The sequence below is a fragment of the Bombus bifarius genome, unplaced genomic scaffold (assembly GCF_011952205.1).
Source record: "Bombus bifarius isolate JDL3187 unplaced genomic scaffold, Bbif_JDL3187 scf7180000007984, whole genome shotgun sequence".
Lineage (NCBI taxonomy): Eukaryota > Metazoa > Arthropoda > Insecta > Hymenoptera > Apidae > Bombus > Bombus bifarius.
In genome coordinates this window covers 5,049,791-5,073,636 of record NW_022884367.1, presented here as the reverse complement: position 1 = coordinate 5,073,636, position 23,846 = coordinate 5,049,791, and the positions used below count along the sequence as shown (strand labels likewise).

At 30.4% G+C, this 23,846-nt stretch overlaps 2 protein-coding genes across 6 annotated transcripts in view; both read right to left on the bottom strand.

Moving 5' to 3' along the window:
- LOC117204904 overlaps window positions 1–14,020 on the bottom strand; it is a 67,036-nt gene extending 53,016 nt beyond the window's left edge. Inside the window, exon 1 of one of the 3 annotated variants that reach the window (XM_033442802.1) lies at window positions 12,597–14,020. In XM_033442802.1, coding sequence (XP_033298693.1) covers window positions 12,597–12,675 — 79 coding nt within the window. In that variant the 5' untranslated portion in view covers window positions 12,676–14,020. The remainder of the gene's footprint in view (window positions 1–12,596) is intronic. The other 2 variants (XM_033442804.1, XM_033442807.1) reach the window with 2 other exon arrangements.
- Window positions 14,021–16,620: 2,600 nt separating this feature from the next.
- Window positions 16,621–23,668, bottom strand: LOC117204903 (renin receptor). Of its 3 annotated transcripts, none has more exons than XM_033442800.1 (8): window positions 23,504–23,668; window positions 23,275–23,402; window positions 22,866–23,096; window positions 22,434–22,748; window positions 22,230–22,322; window positions 20,854–20,976; window positions 17,397–17,508; window positions 16,621–17,306 (listed from the first exon to the last, which is right to left on the bottom strand). In XM_033442800.1, exons 1-8 carry the CDS (start codon window positions 23,568–23,570, stop codon window positions 17,227–17,229), a joined length of 1,149 nt encoding a protein of 382 aa, XP_033298691.1. In that variant the 5' UTR covers window positions 23,571–23,668; the 3' UTR covers window positions 16,621–17,226. The 3 variants fall into 3 exon arrangements, with proteins under 3 accessions (XP_033298691.1, XP_033298690.1, XP_033298692.1); XM_033442799.1 differs by lacking the exon at window positions 20,854–20,976 and adding an exon at window positions 19,386–19,583; XM_033442801.1 differs by lacking the exon at window positions 20,854–20,976 and having other exon boundaries at window positions 23,504–23,664.
- Window positions 23,669–23,846: the final 178 nt, after the last annotated feature.

Below are 23,846 nucleotides of genomic sequence, written 5' to 3'. Positions count from 1 at the left end.
AATCTATTTATCTAAATCTATGGACAAACAAACATGTATGGTGTCCATATACGCTGCCGGTCCATTTATCTAAATCCATCAGGAGGAAAAACAATTACTACAATACGAGTTCAGTGATTTTCGTCACTGAATAATTCTCAATTAATCGGCGGCAGTTCATTTAAGCAAAAAGAACACCAAATTTCGGAATTAAAATTTCTTTGGAGGTAGAAATTATGAAAGGGATAATTAGAGAAAGAAAACAGAAAGGCACAAGTAGAGACCAAGTTGTCCAGAACAGAAAGAAAAGAATCTAATTAAATTACATAAATTACATTTTTGTACATAAAGATAAAGATAAAAATGTTTGTGTTTATGTATATATAAAGTTTTCAAATGAAAGTCAAGGCTTACATGCTGTGAACTCTAGTTTATACCAAAATTTCGTTTCAATAAATAAAATTCGAATAAATAGAGTTCCACGGTAATGTAACGAGAGTTCACTGATTCTCGTCTATGATAACTCGTTCCGATAATAGAAGTTCACATTCAGATAATTCAAATCAATCAACAGAAGATCGATTGGCCAAGATTTCCTTTCAATATAATTGTATAAATGAGTTTCTTTCGTCAGGATGTGTCGAATCCAATATCTAAATTATATCAACCGAAGATAAAAAAATGCGACTAAGTGAATTTTATATGATTTTAAGACTTACATCTGGTGATAATAAGAAAAATTCCATAACAAGGTCGTCATAAAGATTATTCCAAGGTCATCTACATTTCTTTACATGTCAACATCTGTTATATTATAATGCGATGCTTCATTATGTGTGCTGCTAAGTCGGTAGGAAGACCAGTTCAATGACATGATATAGATCCTCTTAATTACTCTTTCACATCTTCAATAACAAGAAAAGATCTAGATGTTCAATTTGAATACACTATCATGTATACCGATACTAGTCATCTTTCTGTGTTAAATAATTATTTGCTATTTGTAAAGATATTATCCGAATTTCAAGCAATTTCATTCTTTCGTTAAGTTGTTGAACAATATCCACTTTTTATCTCTAGTAAATATTTAATCTTATCTATTATTGTCAAACAGAAACTCGTCGAAACACAGACATTCCAAACTGACCACTTTAATCGTCTATAATGACTTTGTGAGTAGTTGATCTATAGTAAACAAAATATTATAAAATAAAAGTACATTTCCTCTGGTTTTCTCCACATATAATATCTTAGAGAAAATAGGTTACTTCGGTTTAAAAATTGTAAGATTATTGCTTTTACGATATTGAAGAATCAGATCAGTAGGTTGATAATAGTTATCAAGGCGTATCACCGATAATAGATTTATTAGAACTGGGCTATAAAACATTTCTTTTGGTTTAAAATTTCTTATTTTCAAGTGTATCCGCCGATTTTGTTTCTAACGCAAGAAATAAATGTACGTATAAGCGTACTTTGTGATTTCGAGCAATGTGTATCTAATAGATAGTAAAAGTATGAAATATGCATATGAGTAGCAATCGAGTAAAAAAGGTGAAACAGAAATTTTTTCCTGCGGGACATGGTTAGGAATAAATTAGGGAAAAGCGAGAGAGCGAATTTTATCTGTATTTTGTTTAAACAGGTTAAATACATTTCTTATTCTTTACATTTCTCTTAATATCTGACGTAAATTCGTAATTCATTGTGTAATTCGATGGAAGAATATAAGCTTTATTGCGATGTGCACAATAAAAAAAAAAATTCAAAAGCTTAAAGATTTGAAAATTTAGAAGCTTGAAAGTTTGAGTGTTCAAAAAACATTAAAATTAAAAAATGTACGAATCTATCGTAATGCGTTCCACAATAGTCAAGACAAAATTTTATTAACCCAAAACGCAACTATTATTTTGCTAGTGGGCTAGAAATTCCAACGCGTAGGACAACAGAAGATATGTTTCTTACAAAAGATAAATAATTCAATAAATAGTTCGCATAATATGGAAAGTATAGATTTTCGTAATTTCGTTCTTCCTTGCAAAATTCTTTCGTCCCGATTAATAATAGATACTATTATAAAAAGGATATTTAACGATGCCAGTTTTAATGTCAGTATAGTGACCAAACGAATAACTCAAATGACTGATAACAAAAATAAAATAAGTCTGATAAGTTATCTGAGTTATTAATTTAAAATAAAGATTGAACAGATATCGATTTTAATCATAGATCTTATGTACATACTATGCAATGTACATACTATGCAATGTATATACTATGCAATGTACATAATATGCACATGGAATGTTATGAATTAATCATGTATCGAGTAAACAGCAAGGAAAGATAATAAGATGTATCAAACATATGTTATGAATATACATTTTGTCTCACATGACTGGGCAAGGCAATAGTTTTGAAATAGTTGGATAGGATAAACAAAAGTGTCGTAAGACAGAATTAAATTAGTCTCGCGTAATATATCCATGTTATGTTTGAATTTTTTCCAAAAGTGTAAACTTCTCATAAATTCCAAAATTAATTGTACTGCACGACCGGTTTTATAGGAAATTAAAGTTGTAAATTGAAAGATCATCGTATCATGTATCTGATATATGAACCACTCAGGAGACACACATTGATCAACCTCAAGGTTAAGAAATAGAAAAAGGTAATGATTATTTTTCAAAATTTATCTTGTTTATTATGATTTATGCGACCTCTTTGGGATAAATGAACTTGTGGAAGTAAGTCATTTATTTTTTCACAATTGAACATTATTCATATACGTACATTGGTAATGAAATCGGGGAAACGAAACATGGATTTGACCAGTTTGGTCTCTGAGAAAATCATACACGTATATTGCTAATTTATCATTTTAGATTTAACAATCCAATTCAGTTAAACAATTCTTTCTTCTATTCGAAATGAATTTTATTAAAATATATATGAAAATAAAAGAAATAGGAGCTTATTAACATAAAAACATGTAAATAAATATTTGTCGTATAAACAATAAGATACAGGTGTAGCAATGAGTTAAATTTCTGTTTATTTAAAATTTATGGAGGTAATATAAATCGTTATCTTCTCGATGACATTAAAATTAAGCCGAATGATCTGATCTTCGTCTTAAAAGTATTTTGAAATTGTATAAATAAGCCTTTACAGTCACCTCATAAACCTATGACTATCTTTTATTCTTTCTGGTAAGTATCATAGTAATAAAACTAACTTATACTTGAAATTACTTATTTAGAATTTTCATCATATTTATCTCTTTCTATATTTCGGTGTATATTCGAAATCCTATATAATTACCAATTAACTCAGCAATTAGTATGGTAGCTATATAACAGATATTAATACAAGTACTTTGTATTTTGATAGGTTGTCTATTTAATTGGTATTTCTAAACATTTTCAATTTCAGTTATAAAATATGCATACCAATAAATAGTAATTTAAACGTCTTACACAAGATTAATGACTGTGTAATTAATCTTTATTGTTCATATACATCAAAAACTATACTTCATAAAACCTAATTATTTTCCGCGGTTATCTTATCTCGCCGAAATCCTCGGTAGATTATACACGAACATTTTACATGTATCTAATCATTCTGCTATGTATCTAAAGCTGTGAGATTATCGGATTGTATTGCTCAATTTATATTGCCTGGTATAGAGACGCATTAACATGTAAATTACTCTGTTGAGTCAGTGAAAAGTCCCCCAATGTCATTTGGTAAGATAAATACCCAACTCTTGAAAAAGATACAAATATTCAATAGTAATTTTACCAAAAGTATCAAATCGAATGCAAACAATATCGGTACTAAAGACTGTTACAAAACTATTACTATATTCCTAAATAAAGATATTCTTTCTATAAGGTATACAATGATTTTTCTGGATGACTATGTCTATTAGCGTCTCGGAAAACAAAGAGGATGATGATTTAAATACCATTGTTTTTACAATAGACATAGTATTATGAATGGTTTCATTTATTTCCGAAGTTACAAGATTATTAACTCTTTTTCCGTGGATATGTATGAAACAATTACAGCATGTTGAATGTATCCCGAAAAGAAAACTCTTTTGCAAATGTGAAAACAATACTTCCGTATTTTGATATGGAATTTCTGAATCAGCGACATTAGAATTGACGAATAATTAAAAATTGTAATTTTATCTCCGAACTTCGGTTTGTACTGAATCGAAGATTCATCTATCAAATTTATGCACATCATATTTGCTATTCTTATCTTGGTAGTTAGAGAATATAATACCTCGTGCTTTGGCGGTTGACATTTCTCAGTATACTCCCGTTTAAAATATGTACTTTAATCAAAAGATAGCCAACAAAGCGTGGGAAAAATGTCAAAAAAGAAGTCGAATATCGCGTTTTATGTATTTGTTTTTTTGGTTCGCAGACATGTATAAATCTTTTTTGTTTATCGAGGTTTATATATGTTAAACAATTATCAATATAAATCTAAAGTTTACAAAGTATAGTGTCTCTTCGATACTATTCGATATTTATAGAATATATGACACAAATATATGACACACGTGGTCACGTAAAAATAGAAAAATAAAGCTATAAGGAGAATACATTGATTGACAGATAATTTAATTATTGGAACGAATCTGTAATTACAAAGAAACCACAATGATCTCCCTTTCCTTTATGAAATCTTTATTTCTCTCGTGAATTTATACAAATTTTATAGAACATACTAAACGTTATTTAATTCATATTAAAATTGTCTATGCTTATTAGTTGCTTGAACGTTGAAAAAATATGAATAGTTTCCTCCCTGCATTTTCTTTCGCGAACATATAAAATATTGCTAATTTATGAAAATCGACTAATCAAGATCACTTCTACAATGCACGTACAACGTTTTCGAATCATCAGTCTTATTTTTCAACAGACACGTAAATCGTATTCATGGTACATGTGAAACAAAATATGCAAGATGTGAAGTCAACAGTCATAATTACTCTCATGACCGTTGTGCACGAATTGTGCACGTGATTAGCTAATAAGATTACGTACAAACTTACACGTACATAAGGTAGGTACATGAGACCTAGCAGTTTAAGGAGAATAAACCAGTTGTCATAGCTTCAAAATAGTCCTGCCACGGTTTATCACGTATTAAAAACTGTTCGTTGTATCAACGCAAGAAATTTATGTCAACGTAACGACTTCTACGTAATTAGTTATTGCCTATTCGCGAAATATCATCTATCACGATGAATTGAACTTTTAGTAACGTCAATAGATTGGAAATGTTACATCGTTGTTTTATAGAATCCGTTAATATTCGCTCATCCACACGGATTAAAGCGTATATTCCACTTAATATTACATAAGAAGAAACCATTTGAAAAATTACAACTGCAAACAAAGGATGAATCACCCGGAAAATATCATTACTGACTGTTTCTATTTACAATTAGAGTGAACGAAGATTTCTCGTTTGATTTCCGAATATAATTCAGAGCGGGAAACATCATTGCATTTTATTTTCTTATCCTACGGGAACTGTTTTTTCCTTAACTATAAATATTCTATCAGGTTTCTATTTTCCTATTAATAAATTGCGAGTATTTACATTTGTGGAAATATACAATGATACAAGCGCGTACACAATGTAGGCAATATGCAAAAATATATGAAATAGTTAAAGTAGAGTAATGTAAAAAATTTATTAAATATTATAATAGACATTCTACTTTGGATTCTTCACACATTTTTGCATCTTTAGTGACTAATGAAGTTTTATTTGTAGTGTTTACTAGTTAAAATTTCTATCTTCCATTTCTTTAGCTACGCTCGTAAAAATATGGAATTGTATAAACATCCGCAATCTATTCATTAATCAAGTCACTCGCTATAAATCATTTGTACTCAAATAGATTTGACATCACTCTATTAATATGGAGTTCTCTTTGTTTTTAATTGATTGTTTAAAATCGCATCAAACATAATAATAGGTTATATATCACAATCAAATTGAAATTACACATTGAGTATAATCTTATTTTACTTGACTTAAAGTATCCTTTGAAATACCTACGTTCATTTTTATTAGTCGAGTCATTTACTTCGAGTTACTTAAACTTAAATAGGCTTGACTAAAACGATCATGTTTTTTGTTCATTGACTGTATGCACTCGCATCGACTATTATATGTAATAGGCTGTGCAATAGATGTAATTAGCCACTAAAGATTTTCCATGGAAAATTGTCGATATTCGAACTGTTATAAATTCTTGAAAAAATACCGCGCAATAATATGCCTAAGCTTATTTTAAAGCGCGAGACTTCCTCTTTTGGAATACTGCGTTTATTTTTCTCTATGCCCGCAGAGGTGAAGATACTCTTTCTTTTGTTATACCGTTCTTTGCAACGGTTTTATTGAACTTTGAAGTAAAAAAGCGTCACCGGGATTAGAATAATCCAAGATACACCACGAGTAAGTTGCACGGTCCGACTTGTATCTCATGTGTAGTGTGCGTGTTTAGTACGTTTAGCAAGAACCTAACGAACCTGAGGACTCTGACAGGATAGGACAAGGATTCTTGCCTGCATTAGACACACACTAAACATACACACTTTGAAACATCATTGCTATTTATTTTCCTGATCAATCCGAACTGTTATTTACTTAACTACAAATACCCTTTCGGGTTCCTATAATCCCACTAATTCCTCGGTAGGAGATTGCGGATGTTTACATTTGCAGAAATTTATAATGGTACAAACGTGTACACAATGTACGCAATACGCAAAAATATATAAAATAGTTAAAGAAAAATAAAGTAAAGTAAAGTAAAGGGATATTTAATGCAAATTACATGCAAGTCGACATTTTTCCGATTTACTAAATATTATAATAGGTACTCTACTTTGAATACTTTATACATATTTGCACGGTTGGATTTGTATCTCCTGTACTTCTACACGTGTGTTTAGTGTGTATTTAGTACATTTAACAAGAACCTGACGAGCCTGAAGTCTTTGACAGAATCGAACGTGAAATCCTCTTTATACTACACACGCATTAAACATACACAATACGCACATTAAACAAACACGCTAACGCAGCCTAAGCATACGCATTATACACACGTTACACGGTTAACACACGCATTAAATACGCTACACACAAGGAACAAGTCTGACCATGCAACCTCCTCGAGGTGTACCTTGGATTATTACTCCAATGCCGGCAGCTCGACTTTTCATTTAAAGTGCGATAAAATGGCGAAAAAGAAATCGTACATCAAGCTTTTTAAGGTCGTCGTAAAGGGGAGACTCTGCTTTACAAAGGCATTTTAAAGCGAATCTCGAAGAAAATTTTGCAAACTCCGTACAATCATTTGAAAATGGCAAATTTTCGAAAAAGAAAAGTACCTTCACTTTCCCGCTCGTCACACGATATAAAAACATCAGAGTAAGCTTCAAACCTTAAAATGAGACCAGACAGATTGTTATGCGATTTTTTTTCACGAAGTTTACAACAGTTCGAATGTCGACAATACTTGGTCAAGAATTTAATAATTCTGTAATTTTGCACAAGTTGAGTACGCCTAGTTGTATTTTACTTGATGTAAAATATGCTTTGATGCTTCTATACTTGCTCGCATCAGTCAAGTCATTGATATAAAAATTCAAATAGTTGTCAACGTGAATTTCTTATTTTACATGACTTACATATTATATACTGAAACAGTCCTTCAATTTTCAACCTAATGTTGTGCCACAGTTTGGCCGCCTTTTCTGCCTTGCAAACTTGCGATATCTCTTTGCTAATCCTTCATAGCTTAAGAAATTGATCAACGAGACACTTAAGAGTAACTAACCTCCAATGAACTGTAACCAGACTTCCTGTACCACGAGGATTTCCTTTTTCCAACGTAGTCATAATACTTCCTAGCCTTGTTAAGAAATTAAAGTGTATAACGTAAATCAAGCGAGTAAAATGTCCATCATAGCTGCTTTCAGAGAACACCACTTCCCCGAATGCCTGAATTTTCCGACCATTCTTCTCATCTTTTAAATGCAGACAATTGTCGATAAAAAATACACGTGTTAATTATTTTCAGCTACGCTATGAATCTACAATATTTCATTAAAATCGTTGTATCAGGATGATATTTCTTATTGTGTTTGCATTAATAAACAAAAGTAAAATACATTGTACACTTTGCAGAATCAGGCACGCAACAATTACGCAGCTATATCATTTTCTAGTTTATGCTATATGACTTTCTTTTATTCTGTCTAATTAATTCTGTCGTATTATATCGGCATATCGGCTTTACACTTGGATTTAGCCGAATTCTGAAGCCGGTAGAAATTTGGAAATTAAATTAAGAAATTTAATGAAATGGCTTACAAAAAATTTGTCCTTCCTGTGAAATAATAAATTTCGTAATTATTGTTGGTATTCTATAAAGCAGGCAGTATTTTGCAATTACGTGGAACACGCGATGTATAATATCCGACCGGAACTGGTTTGGCCCGAATGGAAACGTCTCGGTACACACGTATAACGTTCGATTCGATAAAAAGAAAAAGTAGCATTCGAGGACCTTCACTCACCAAAAAATCTTCCGCGTGGAAACGTACTTACGTTCAATGCGTTTCTCATCGAAGATCAACACTTACTGCGCTTGAACAACGTGTGTGTAGTTTTACATATTATGTATTTAAGCGATATAATACGAATAATATTGATATTGTGTAAATAATTTTATTTATATCATATTATTTATAACGCTATTTACATAATATTATTTATATTAACGAAACAGTATTTTCATACCATATATAGATGATTTACAACGATCAGAAGATAAGGAAAAGTTTGATCTTCATCCATCAAACGTACATTTTACATAAATCAATTCTTTCAAATTTTTGTATATGAACATCTAAAATATTCGAAAAATTCATGATTGATGAGATATTTACCCAGAGTGAATCAACAAGAACTGCCACCTAGAATAACTTGTTATTTATTGATCTTACCAAAATGTGTTTCTGTGAAAATGCATTGTATTTGATAAGACCTGAGTGAATACATATCGATTTTTGCCTATCTTTCTTTTTTTTTGCGTAATTTTTCTTTTTAATCGCAACATTGTAAATCAATTCGAGATCAATTCAGTATTAGTATACCTCATTAAATTCGAATCATTGAATTTTAATAAATTGAAGATCGATTCAATATCATCGTTATACCTTATTAAATTGGAACCATTGGATTTTAATAAGGTACTATGATTTCAAATTGATCTTGAACCGTAAAACAAAATGAAAATATTTCGAGAAATATTATTAAAGAATTGAATCAGAAACTTTCTCAATGCTTCTGTTCAAAGTATTTGTGAACATAGGATAATCTTAAATTGCCTAATATAATTCCTGCTAGAGTATTTTTCATTACATTAGCAGGACAGTGGCTCAAGAGAATTATCTTCAAGCTTCTTAAATTTCAATCTTGCAAGTAATTTTACGCGGCAAAACACTCAAGTACGCATCAAGGGAAACGATTTCCCTCGATTGCTGCTCGAAAAATGACCCTGACACGTCAGTATACCTAAATTGCAGTACAGTGAACATTGTAATTATCGTTGAACGCCACATCACCATATAGTATACTTGACCTTCACCAAACAACCCCATAAAATGTAGACAACAGCCAGATGATAGCCAACAATAAGTGACAGCCACGAAAGTCTACGATTTTTTCAAAATTAAATTTTCCTATTAAAAATTTCTAAATGGGGAAATGTACAAGCAGATCGAATGGAACCGTTGAATATGCAAATAATTCTTTTTGTAATTAACAATTCACAGAATCGTCACTCAGGTGACGAAGGTTGGCTCAATTTTGGCTCATCGTAGATATTTCACCATTATTACATTTTAGATTATATTTATGTGTTATTATTCTATCAAACTGTATGAAGCATTTTATTTCCTATATACAATACATTCAGTTTTCTATTTGGTTTGTTAATTTATTATTTTTCTTACTTTTTGATTCTTTGCTTTATCGTTAGAAAATGAAATATTCGACAGCAGTTATCCAACCTTCGTTGAATGATGGTTAAATTAAAACATTTTTCGGACACGTTATGGATTGATTCAATTGTTCAGGACAACTGATTTCTTATATTAAAAGCAAGCACGTTTACTTTGCAATCCGCGTTTTCAGCCCAATTTTCGAGCACGAAAGTGGCATGAATTGGGGGCACATTCTTTTAGAAGACCGTTACATAACTTCATCGCTGATTCTACGCAGCAAGATCGGTTAAACACTGTAATAAGCAAGTCCCAGTTAAGCTCTATAATACCGATGGTATATTCATCATTCTTAGATCACTCAAACTGTACGACTCTTTGACTACAGCGTGGTAAGTCGATATTTCAAAAGTTTGACACCATAAGCACTGCAACAAATTGTCGATTGTACCAATTGCGTACATCACCCTAATCATTGAATTTAACCGCCTTAGGGATAACTCCATAATCACGCGCAAGTCACGCGCAACCAGCGATTACCATTGCTTGTAACACTTGCAAGGCAAATAAAAGGCCATTGACGACATTCAAAAATTGTCCAGGTTACCATCAATTATGCAAAATGTTGCTGTCATGTGCAGGTTCTGTATTTCTTGACGTAAATATATTATAAAAAAATGATTTATACGAAACCCGCAGTTTCTTGTTCATACACAGGCACCCGTAAAAATATTCCTACACTCCATAAAAAGGTCATTTTTATCAAAACAAAATGCTAAAATGAAATTACACTGCAGAGCTATAAGAGCTATTTTATTATTATTCTATATGCGTAAATAAATATCTTATTATACGACGTTACACATATATGTATGTTTTATTTAAATGAAAATGACCTTCTTAGAGAATGTACGAAGATTTCTGACACTGACTGTACGTTTTTCTTAGATTTTATTAGGTTGTCCGAAATGTTTCTTTCGTTTTGTAAGGAAATAATAGACGCACAATATTTTTTGTTTTATATTAGTTCATTGAATTATGCACGAACATAATAGAAATAGAATGAAATGGGCCACACCTAATTCAATAAAATAATATAAAACAGAAATTGTTGTTCATCTATTATCACCTTATGAAACGAAAGAAACTTTCCGGAGAACCTAGTATTTTATATAATATAATAGTCATCGCCTGACCATTAGTATTTCTAAATAATTGATACTGCCATTAAATTCATCTATAACTTAAATGTTCTAAGGTAGGTATAATTGGATTTTTTCTAAAAGCGAACAATAACGAATTTATTACCTTGGACAGACTTTTAGACATTTAAGTGTTCTTAGCGACTATGGAAAGTATTTTGTTATGAAAGAAATAACATGCTACTTTATCAACAATAATTTAGATAAGCTAAATTTTGTCCATTTTACAACAAGACCATATAATTTGCATAGAATAATCGAATGAAAAACAGATATGATTTAGTAATTAAGTTTAAACTTGAAAACTGCCGATAGCTATATTCCTGGTTTTTACGTATGTATAGATACTACGGTATTAGACTAACTAGAAACTCTGGTTTAAAATAAGAAATATTACAAATATCTTCCAAGTATTTCAGTTTCTTATGTAAACTAGTACGCTTAATGATATCAAATGATTCATTATTACGTTTTTTTCAAATAAAACAACATTGGAGGAAATTCTTCACTGAGGAAATTTTTCTCAACTGAGGAAATTTTTGTGAAAGAAATAGGTAAAAATATTATTCGATCTAGAAAGTTTGTATTTAAACAATAAAGTATGTTCCTTTTATTAGTTTTGTCTGACATAAAAATCTTCAAAGATACATAGATAAACAGTATTTTCCTGTGCTATAATTGAATGTTGAAATTTGAATGTCGAAAGGCGGTAAGTTAACAATGTAATTTTCGATGCAAATACTTGAAGTACGTTACTACTTCGCATTAATCATTACAAACAAATTATATAAAAAAAGGAGTGACAGAAGTATTGGAAAATAATTGCCTCGAAATAAGAAAAGAACACAAAATATTTCACAGACAAGAATTTATGTTCTGAAAATGTAAATAAACATATCAATTAATGTTAATATGTCGATCGAATCGTGTTAACGAAAGATAATCGTCATATTTTTAAAACAACGCATAAGAAAGGATAACAAATTTAAAAAGTTCATGTATTGTGTCGTAGTATCAAAAATACAGAGAAGAAATATCGATAAGCATATTAGTTTTAGATTTTGAAATATCGTTGTTAAACATAAAAGAGAAATTTTACTTGTTTAATCTCTTGTGCAGACTATTTTTACAAGATTAAATTGCCGAATCTATTCTTCAATTATCATCTAAAATTAATTATGATAATTAGCGTAACATAACTTGATCCGAGTCTACATCCGAGTGTAGGCATGAAATATTGCGTTTATAATTATGCTCATATATTAAACTCATAAAACACATAATCTGTTTAAGCAATTAATATTATTAGAAGAATATTTAATAAAGATAATGGTGATCATTTTGGATACAGACTTACCTACCCCTTCGATCACGTAACGATCCTTAGAACTCATGTCTGCAATCTCCGTCACACTCACGACGATTTTCACGCTCATCGCTGTACTGTCAGATGTTGAATAATTGTAGATCCGTATTCTGGCACTTGGGGAACAACTAATCGTCACTGTTCCTTCTAACTTCTTGTTTTCGATATCTAGCGATAATAGCTTTGACGTCAATAACGCACAATTGTCCACGAGATTCTTTATCACATATCCTTTTCCAATTCCTTTAATCACTTCTTCCCTAATAACAATTACTTTCTTCGTTTAAAACGTTAGAAATGTTTTCAATAAGAGTTATTCTCTTTTGCAACGGTTGAGATGTTCCGATTTTAATCGACTAGTGATTCAATGAAAATAACAGATTACAATATAATCTCCCGTGTTACAAATTCCACGTGTAACTAGAATATTTGCCGCGTCAATTATTTTACACGTGAAAACGTAGAACGCGCATAAATCATACATACCTACACGCGCGGAATAGGAATTCTTCTTTCATTTATTTAACATGCATAATGTGTTTAACGTGCACAAAATGAAGTAGACTTGAATACTTGTTTTCACAGGATGTGCGACGGCCAAACGAATACAAATTTTCTTTTAACTAACTCTATCATATGTTTTACAATGTTCTTGCTTGACCTTTAGAGCTCAACCAGAATAAGTAATATCGCAGATTCGTGTCTCATTATTACTCGCTATTTTTATTAAACATACGTAGATTGGTGTATCGTTCTGACGGTTTGTGGTAATTCTTGAATCTATGCGAAAATCACTTCCCCGAGTATGTATTGCGACTGATACAAAGAAAGCTACCTACTGTTAATCTGAACTCTTGTTATGATACTATAATCCCAGGCACATTAACACAGCGCTTCCTGCGGGCCATAGCACAACCTTGAAAGAGTCTAGACGTCGCAGACTGTGTTACGTAAAGCCAAAGTTACGAACTCCGATTTTCCGGCTTCTTGAAGATACAGATGGCCAACAAAGATACCGCATCGTTGATAACATTGTAGTTGTTTCTCGAAATGCGCGCACATTTTCCTCAAAAATCATCTTTATCTCTTCTATGTTTTATATGTAAAGCAACAATTACGTTTCTCTTACACAATAGCGGCCTGATTGTTTGATTGTATTCAATTACGAGTAAAATATCCTGTCGAAAGATATGCGACGACAAAAGAACACGAAGATGCAACTGGATAATAAAGATTATTTCTTTTGTTGATTTTATCCGATATTCTTCTTTAAGAGTATAGAATCACACTGTTCGTGGAAAATTCTGTTGATCGATATTATACTTTTAATTCTTCCGTTGATCCATCAGTTTATCTTTGATCCTTGCAACGTTGATATCAATGAATTCCATTTATAGTTTTCCTTGTTGCTAACATATTTTTCGAATACATTAGAGTTCAATAGTTGAAAGATGTGATATAGCACATTATTGATAGTTTTCAATTTAGAGCTCGGTTTTAATTAAAATTAATAATGGCAGCTTGATTTCCTGCTGTGCAAACAATTTTATTTTATAAAAATGTACTGATAGTGCTCTTGAAACATTAGTTCTTTTAGTAGATAGTGCTCTTCAACATTAGAATACAGTAGTTCGAAGATACGACATAATACTATTAACGGGATTTAATTTGGTGGAAATAATTTTATCTCGCTCTTGAAAATGTGGCTCGTAAAAATAATTGTAAATGATTTTTACATCGTTCTCGTTATTTTTCTTTCATTCGTGCTTGTCTCTACGCATAACATATCGAAATATAGAATAAAATACTTCATTCGATTCTTCGAGAAACACACGATATTGTTAAAAGATTATTAAATTGTTCCTATTCCTTTCAATCATATTAACAGCTGTAAACACAATACCTTGCACCGTATCTTTGGAAATTTGCATTTAAAATCACCATATTCCTCGTCACTGGCCGTAACAGTTATCATAGAGATTGCCGGTTCTCAGAATTGTTTTCGTATTACCAACGAAAGGAAGAGTCAACAAAAACAACTACGAAGGACGAGAAAATAAAGGAACGTGAATCCTTTTTCTCTCTGCTGTTCATTCAAATGATAAGTATTTTCACAAAAGCAGCTCGAAGTTCACTTATCGAAAGATGCCTGAATGATCACGAACCACGTGGTAAACAACTATTGTAATTTTCGAATAACAAAACTTGACGCATGTGTGACGGAAACTTTGCAAATCAACACTACCCTACATCCATTAAGCCGGATTCAACGTAAGTGACAGAAACCACTGCTCCTTCTTACCTGTAACGACAGGTGTATAGTTTGGTGGGAAACTAAAGGTATATTCGAGTGGGGATCGCGAAGGTGGGGGCTAAACCTTCAAGAACGTACAGTGGAGAGGCACAAGGTAACCTCTGTTCTTGCGTCTTGTAATAAAATTTATTGTTTTAACAATCTAATTTCGAGCTATTATATTATTCGGACGTTTAAATTGTCGAAATCGTTCGACTAGGTTGAATTCTCTCGAGCTTGCTAAAATAGTCGAACTATTTTAATGTTCGAATTACTCGATTACTATTCAGTTTAGATATTCGAAACTTTCAAAGTTACGAGACTTTGTATAAGAATATCGATAATGTCAGTGTTGTGTCGACAAACATTTCTTTGAAGGTTTGAGTAGATTGATGGAATAGACTAATACTATATAGAACATATATCAAAGGTGAAAAGGATAGAACGGAAAAAAAGAAAGGCTGAAAATATTCGTCCGATTGTGAGCGTAGCTTGGATCTTGTTTTTTTTTAAACTATTCGTTAAAGGACATTCGATTTTTCCGAGTTTATCGTAGGCGAGTGTTTGCGCTTACTTGAATCGTTATACGGTATCTCTGTCTGTTATGACTACAATTTCGAAGTATGATTAAAAAGCAAGATAGCGTAATTCGTAAGGAAAAAAAAGTCCACGGAATACGAAAATATTTTTTTCAAATTTTTTAACAGAGCGTTCAGAGGTGAATCAAGGATCAAAATTGCAAAGTAAAAGTATTTTTCTTAGCTTCGTAAAATGAGTCAAACGAAAAGAATAATCTTTTGTAATTGTAATTAAAAAGAAAGGAATGTTTTTACGTGTAATAATTACGGATATAAAAATTCTTTTATGCTGGTGGCTTTCGTAAAAGTCAGCAAGAACTGATAACTTTAATCATATGATATAAGCTACAACATGCTCCGCCTTAAAGAAAGTCTCAGGCATCGAGTATTAAAGCGATCGATTTGTCATGGAATGATTTTTACAATTAATTGATTTCGGAGGAAACAAAAAGATCAGATTATGTACTTATGTTAGTATCGCGTAGTGACTAGATGCAATTATGATCGAGAAGATTGTGAATCACCGTGGAACGATTTAAAACAGTAATTAGCGACGTTGTTTCACGATTAATATATACATACTGAAAATCTCCACTTGTTGCAATAGCAGTTGTCATCTGGCATAAAATACACAAATGTTACGAGTTATGAATACTGACTTGCAAAGTATATTACTACCGTAGGAAAAATGGAGCAGGAAAAAGGGGATTTTCTTTAATATACAATACACAATAAACTCTTAATTAATCAAAGAAAGAAGCTGTAAAAAAAATCTTTTGTTTGTCTGTTATATATATTAATTTATAATACATCATTATTTATATATTATATTAATACAATATTCCTATGGAATGATTTATATATATACTGACACGGGCTTATTATAGTTTTCATGGTTTTCATTTTCATGAAAATACTGTTATTGAACTAACAAAATTTTCTAAGTGAAAATTGATACAAATGCGAGATCGTACAAACTAATTTCAATCACAAAGTAAACCTATAAGATAAAGTATACTAAAGACATAATATATTTGGTAACTGTTTCTTGTGCAATAAATATGTGCGGTTTCTTAGTCGAAATTTGTATATGTATGAAAAGGATATCGCTTCGAGAGATAAGACCGATTTATGAAAATCAAGATTACCAATCAGTACCGCATAATTCGATTTAATATTTGTCAGATAAAAATTTACAGATTAACTCATTGATTCTTTCGATACAAATTTTCATAATATTTAAAAACAGTTCAAACTTCAAAATTTGTTAAATCTCTAAGATCATAATATAATATGGTATGATCTGTTTTATAATTATTCATTACTTTAGGTAACAAAAAGCTCAACTTAACTTTCGTAACATTATTTTATATAACTACACATTTGCATACATGTTCTGCTATTATTTGTACTCGTTTATGACAAATTTCATCTACTTCGAACATTTTTATTATCATTCTACGGGTGTGATTTCGTAATCGTTTATTGGTTAAATGTAATATGCAACAAAGAATACCAGACATTGTTTACACTAAGTTGAACGATTAATATTAATGATTGACCGTTTACAAATACACATTTTACATATGAGTATATCATAGTGATTCGTTACATCTTTAGGATACAAAATGATACCACATCGATTCGAAGTGAAATTTTGGATGCATATCGTACGAATCATCAATAAATTAAGTACAGATTATATGCAGAACATTCTTTTCATTATTATATATTTAGCTTGTATTTACATTTAATTATCCTTCTTCATACGATTAGAAGTCATCCTGTATATTATAGAATCTCGGCCTGGATCCATTTGCGAAATGGCAACTGTTTTCGTAATAAATCAAAGTTAAAACAATACTTGTATATATTATTTGATAAAATAATAATGATAATAAACGAAAAATGATTACGTACTGCAAATAGCAAACAGTGAAAAGACAAAAACAACTCCAAACCATAAGAGGATATTAAAGATAATGGGATAATTTTCCGTGTAGTCTTTCGAGCGCGAGCGAATCGTTACGTCCTGGAACAAAAATCTTCATGTGTAAAATATTACATATTACACATTATTGCAGCAGTATAGCTGCAAGAAAATTAATGCATTTATTAAATGTGTTCTAAATCGTGTAATATTAGCAGTTAACAAGTGTTCTTAGTATTATATAAAATGTAGCTGGTGTAAACATAAATTTCACAAAAATTTTGTGTTTTGTGTCTATTATACTTTGTAAAAGATATATTTTTGTTTATTTAATACGTTTCGTACATCGTGGATCATTGGTGGACCACGTTGATCGATAAAAGCAAAATTTTAGCTTGAAGATGTGATTAAATTATTTGGTACAAAACGTATTAAGATATTATTCGTATTATGTTTTTCTACTATAAGATCAGCATGCATCTTACCGAGTAATAATACAATTAAACAACATTACAATTACAAGATAATTAAGAAATATTATTATGATCTACCTGGTGATTCACTTAACTCGACAAATACTCGCGAAGTATTCATTTTATGAAACAACGAGAAAGAAATTCTAATATTTCTTAAATCTGAACGATCAACATTCAAATATTCAAATATCTGCGAAATTCTAATATAATTCTAATATATGCCACTTAAAAAAATGAAGCGATGAAATTGATAACAATGGATAGAAGCATTGTACGTGAAACACGAGTATGTGATTACATATACATCCAAAGAAACTGAACTATCGGCAACAAGCATTTAATAAGAAGCGGTGCGACTCTAAAGCTTTCGATAAATTTTTATAAGCGTGTGAATAATATCTTGCAAACTGAAACCACGTACATCCTTTACTTTAACGATTATATCTACATTCATTATGCGATGATTATGTGAAATGTTTTACGTTTCTCTTTTAGTAATGTCGTGTAATTTAAGAATAAAATATTTCAGTCAGTATATTAGGTATGAAATACGTGTAGCATATTGAATGATAATGATTCAATGAAGACGTGCTTTATTTCAAATAAAACTAAAGTAAAGTTATTAGTAGTTAACGTAGTAGCTTACATTAGACTTGTTGTAGGTTTAAATACATAAAACAAGTAAACGTAACGAACTACATATTAATGTATTTCATTTTATTATATTTATCATTTTATAGCTTCCAAAATTGTTCATTCACGTTATATGAAAAGATCGCAGCCCTCCGAGATACGCACACGTACCTTTTACTGTAATAAAAATTGAAATAAAAAAAAAAAAAGATCCTTAAATATTGCGATTAAGAATGAGATGTGTTATGCGTGATTGTTGAGTAATAAACCTTAAAATCATAGAAGTAAAAGAAGTATGTGGTGTCAATGTAAGTAATATTCTTGATCAATGGAATACTTTAATGTACTGTCCAATAATATAGAATAATATGAACTCTTGTTTGAAAGCATTTTCCACGGGTGACAACGTATTTTGTACCCGTATCCGCACTCGCACGGCTTTCAGGCACTCATTGTCAAAAACATGCCCTAAGGTTCTACTCGAATTTTTAAGCTGCTCATAATTTTCAATTTTATTTATCATGTTATAAGTATCTCGATTTATTTCATTCAAATAAGACACCCCGAATCATATGGATATTTATCGAAATCATACACAATTTAACAAAGGCATACATAAAATTGTATACATGTCTCGTAACGAAACGACTATGGAGTAAAATATTAGATCTGTATGCTAACAAAATATAAAAGCTAAAGAATATTCTTTTACATTGAAGTGTATCGCTAAAATAAATGGGGATACATATCGAACATTCCTCCAATAAGCGTATCCCTAATTTTCGTTTGATAAAATGCGTATAAATTATAAATTGTCAAATAATATGCAAATTAAAACTTTAGAATGCATGTTAAGGGGTTTCGTGATACCTGTCCTATATTTTGTGTGTTGGAATATATATCCATATTAGTCATATCCTGATTCTCACTGATTCCACTATCATCACGAGTATCGCTATTCGCAGTAGAATTATTCATATCACTGTAGTTTGTGCTAGTGTTATTATTATTTGTATTCGAATCCTCTTCGTCTTCTATCTTTTTCTTTTCATCTCGTTGATCATCTTGCTATAAGTACATGTGTTTATGTAAGCAACACATTGTTGCACAACTCAACTAATCCAAACCTAATTTATTGGTAGTCACAGTAGTTGTCGATTTTGGATTCTGTATATGTTCGATAATATTGTGAACATTGTGTAGAGTGAACATTTTATTAGGCTCCTTATATCGTGTTTGAACTTATGACGACTACTGTGAAAGTTAATATCCAGGCATCTATTATGCCTTTTCACAAAATGTACTATTTATTAAAAATAATTCGTTTCTAATTTTCGTTTCAAATTAAATCATATATTTTATTTTACGTAGTAAGATGACTAAATAAACCCTACGCTAATTGTCAGAGCAATCCTAATATTGTAGATTTTTATAATCTAGCAACAAAAGAGAGATTATGCTATCCTATTATATGATCAAATATGTAGATAATAAAAAGAAGAATCAACAAATATAAGAATACACGAATACACACGCAAAACAATTTCCTATGCCTTCCAATTAAACTAACAAAACCAGAACCAGAATTTATAGTTTATTGAACCTTAAGTGTTCTTTCCTATTTCGCCTGATGCCGTGCTAGATAACCAACATAAATTTGTCGCCATTATTTTCCATTTTGATAGTTTTGCCAATTCCTTTGTGAATCCGTTTTGTTTCCTAGGAAACTTAAATATTTCACATAAATTTAAAAGTTCGTCGCGAATATTAGTGATCGCAATTGGTGATCGTCGACCGCTTGTTCACACCATTGATTGAAGTCATTAATAAGGGCATTGAGCAACTAATAGCACTGAATGTGCAGGAATGTCAACTACTAGCAACAGTCAGCGTAAGGCTTGACTACATTGCTTTTCATTTCATAACATCAAAAGATGTTATTACTGCTAACAACAATCATCAGTGGTTGTGATGAAAAATTGGGAAAATTCTGATTGAAATTTGTAATCCCGCTGTTCCGATATATATAATATTATATAGTACCTATAAATATGTAAAAGTTTAATAAAATCAGTAATTCAATGAATATTGTGCTCTGTTTGTTAAAAGAAAATGTATTAATATATTAATTTGAAATTTGTTTTTGTATATTCTGTAGAAAATCAAATGTTGAATATTTCTTGGTAATTTAACATACCAAGGAAATGTTTTGAATTATAAATATCGTCTGTATAATAGTTCATTAGCATGTTTGAAAATCATGCAAAAAGCTATCTCTACTTTTATACACTTGTTGAGTTTCAATAGAATATCTGTTCATGCAACAATACGAACGTACCTTTATTACATTATTATTATTATTATTATTATAGTTATCATTATTGTTGTTGTTATTAAATATTGTACTATTATTCATCCGTTTAGCTTCCGAAGCAGATTCTAGATTTTTAGTTCTATTAGCCTATAAAATATATAGGTGTTAGACACGATCATTGGATATTCTGACATAACTTTTATTGTACTTGTAATGCGAATGTGAAATCATTATTTACGTAAATCAAAAACATTTATCAGTGACAGTTTGAAATCTTTTCATCACAAAATTCGGTTTCAACATGGAGCACAGCTAGTTTCGGATGTGTTACAAATAGTCATATCCTAATATTGTGAACCTAATATTATTTTATCAACAAATTTTCATTATATCCAATCCAACAAATAAGTCAGATAAGTACAGTATGTTAGAGAAATGTAGATCCAATTTGCCATCTTTATCAACAGCTTCTTCAAAAGCTAGAATATAATATATCAAATGTATTACAAAAGCTATATATAAGGTGTTGTTCAAATCCTTTCATAAAATTCTTGTTTAGTTTATATTAGATGATATTAACATACATTATAAATGCAAACAGTTGTTTCATTAAATAAATGGTTACAGGATATGGCAGTATTGATAGTACAAATGCATATAAACTTATTTTTCATGCAAAAATAAATAGAAGATTTAAAATATATTTTCGTAAATTCGGTCATGTCTGGAAAAAAGATAATATTCATTCTAACGATCTTGTTTTATATTTTATACAAATGTTGTTTTTACTTAACTTAAAATCATAATATCGACTTCCCAGATTTTCGAAAGTGCTAGATAAATGAAGTAATTTATTATTCACTTTTGCTAATTGCTTACAAATCTTAAGTTCCATAGAGAGAAGTAGTATTTAATATCAAATAAATTTATTCTATGTTTTATTTATTTGCGCACAATACATTTGTAGCATCAACATTGCTGAATATTATACATGAAATTACGCATGGTCTATTAACTGTAATATTTTATGAAAAACATATTTGGATAAATGCACACACTTACTGAAATATATAGTTTCTTCTCATTTTTCTATGAAATATCGGTTAGTTACTGATTTAATAAACATGTAAAATGATTTTTAATTGATCCTTTTTCAAATTTTGCGAATTTATAAAGTCATATATAAGCCACTAATTTTCAATATTAATTTTTCTACGATCCCTGATTTGAAAAAAGTTGCTTTATAATAGGAAGAATTAATAAAGAAAATTGATATCTTGAAATATGCAAAATTTGAAGAAATCAATTTGACCAAATTTCATACGGTGTATTTAACTCGTATCTTTGTTATTTATAATTACGAGTTTATTTTATAAACGTATATAACTTTAAATACAAACCGTATCTGGAGCATCCCGTTTTTGCCTGTCTAAAGTTACTGAACGGATATGATGTACCTTAGTTGCATCATTTGTGAATGCCACAATCAATACCTGAATAAAAAATATTAAAATTTTTATTAGATTCTAGTATATTACACAATATAATAAAAATAATGTATCTACATATCAACAGTTTTTAGAAATGTTATAAAGGATTCTTACCTGACCATCATAAGCTTGAATAAATGCATCATGAATGACATTCAAAGCATTATTCAACAATGACAGGGCTTCCCTAGATGCAGTTGAATTACTTCCATAAGTATCTAAAATCGGGCGCAAAGAAGATACGACAAGCCAATAAATATCAGGCTTTGAATCTGGTTTGATCGCTGAAGGTGCTTTGTTAGCAATAGCATGGAGTAATTCTACTTCTTCAAGGAACTTTTTGTCCTCTTCTTTCCCTAGGCTTAAAGCTCTTAAAGATGTTTCATCGATGGGGGTAGGTTTTAATTCTCCAAGAGCAGATTGTCCTAGCTGAATTTGTATTGAATAAAAATTATTTTAACTTCAATCAAAATATTCGTCCACAAACTTTATTTATAATAAAATTTTATTAAAAAGATTTATTATTTTGTCAAAGCTAATACTTACAGCATCCAAACCATCACCTAAAGATATCCTCACTAAGGTATTATCGTTGTCTCTCTCTTCAAGACGTTCTCTAAGAGCCTGCCATGTTGTTTCTTCAACTTCATTCACATTTAAAGGAAATCTTTTTCCTTTTGGTATGTCCAAAGAATCTACTCCTTCTATCGCTACTGCAACAACAGCTTCTGGAAGTCTAAATGGATCAGTGATAGAAATACCGCTCCATATTCCTCTCTATAATAACAAAAATTATAACATTCAATTAAAATTTTAATTATTACAAGCTCTATGCTTCACAATCTTTAATAGTAGAATTCTACATCTAATTTTCTAACTTTCTCTATACTTTTTTGATTAAGATTTAGAAAATAATATTAAATGAAGGTGTATAAAAGATAACTTAAAGATGCACCAGTTTGACAGTGAACCCTAGAGCAGCCGCTAATACTTCTTTAAGCAAGCTTTGTTCCACTTCTTCATTCCCATTGAACATAACACTATTTGGACTGTGTAAAACTACAAAATCTCCACTTGCTTTAACTGTAACAAGAAGACAGCAATTGTAATGCCTGAACCTTGTTAATTAATTGAATATAAACTAAAGCTTAAATATCATTTGGAACGTTATATAAAATTCGTACCTGCAACTAATGCAGCTACAAAACACAAAAATAATTTGAACATTTTTATTCTGAAAGATATTGCCATAAAATTAAGACACTCCCTTAAATTCGATACCAATTCACGAACTGATCATATGACCACAAAGGAGTATACAGCACATTAACGTAATAGAAGGCTTAGTAACAGATGTATGTGCTGACATATAGTAACAACTACATGAACTGCGTAGTCATAAGTAGATAATGTAGAATGTAATGTAGAAGACTGATTATAATAGAAGATATAATGTAGAAGATACGTAGATAATGTAGAACACGTGTTTTCATACTTAACTTATGAGAAATAAAATATTTGTTAGAA

What these genes read in the sequence shown, in the direction of transcription:
- LOC117204903 (XM_033442799.1), bottom strand. Translation starts at nt 23,570, where the DNA reads ATGGCAATATCTTTCAGAATAAAAATGTTCAAATTATTTTTGTGTTTT. An exon ending in TGTAGCTGCATTAGTTGCAG is followed by an intron (nt 23,403 to 23,503) that starts GTACGAATTTTA and finishes TTCTTGTTACAG; the next exon opens with TTAAAGCAAGTGGAGATTTT. An exon ending in TTCACTGTTTGCTATTTGCA is followed by an intron (nt 17,307 to 17,396) that starts GTACGTAATCAT and finishes TTACGAAAACAG; the next exon opens with TTGCCATTTCGCAAATGGAT.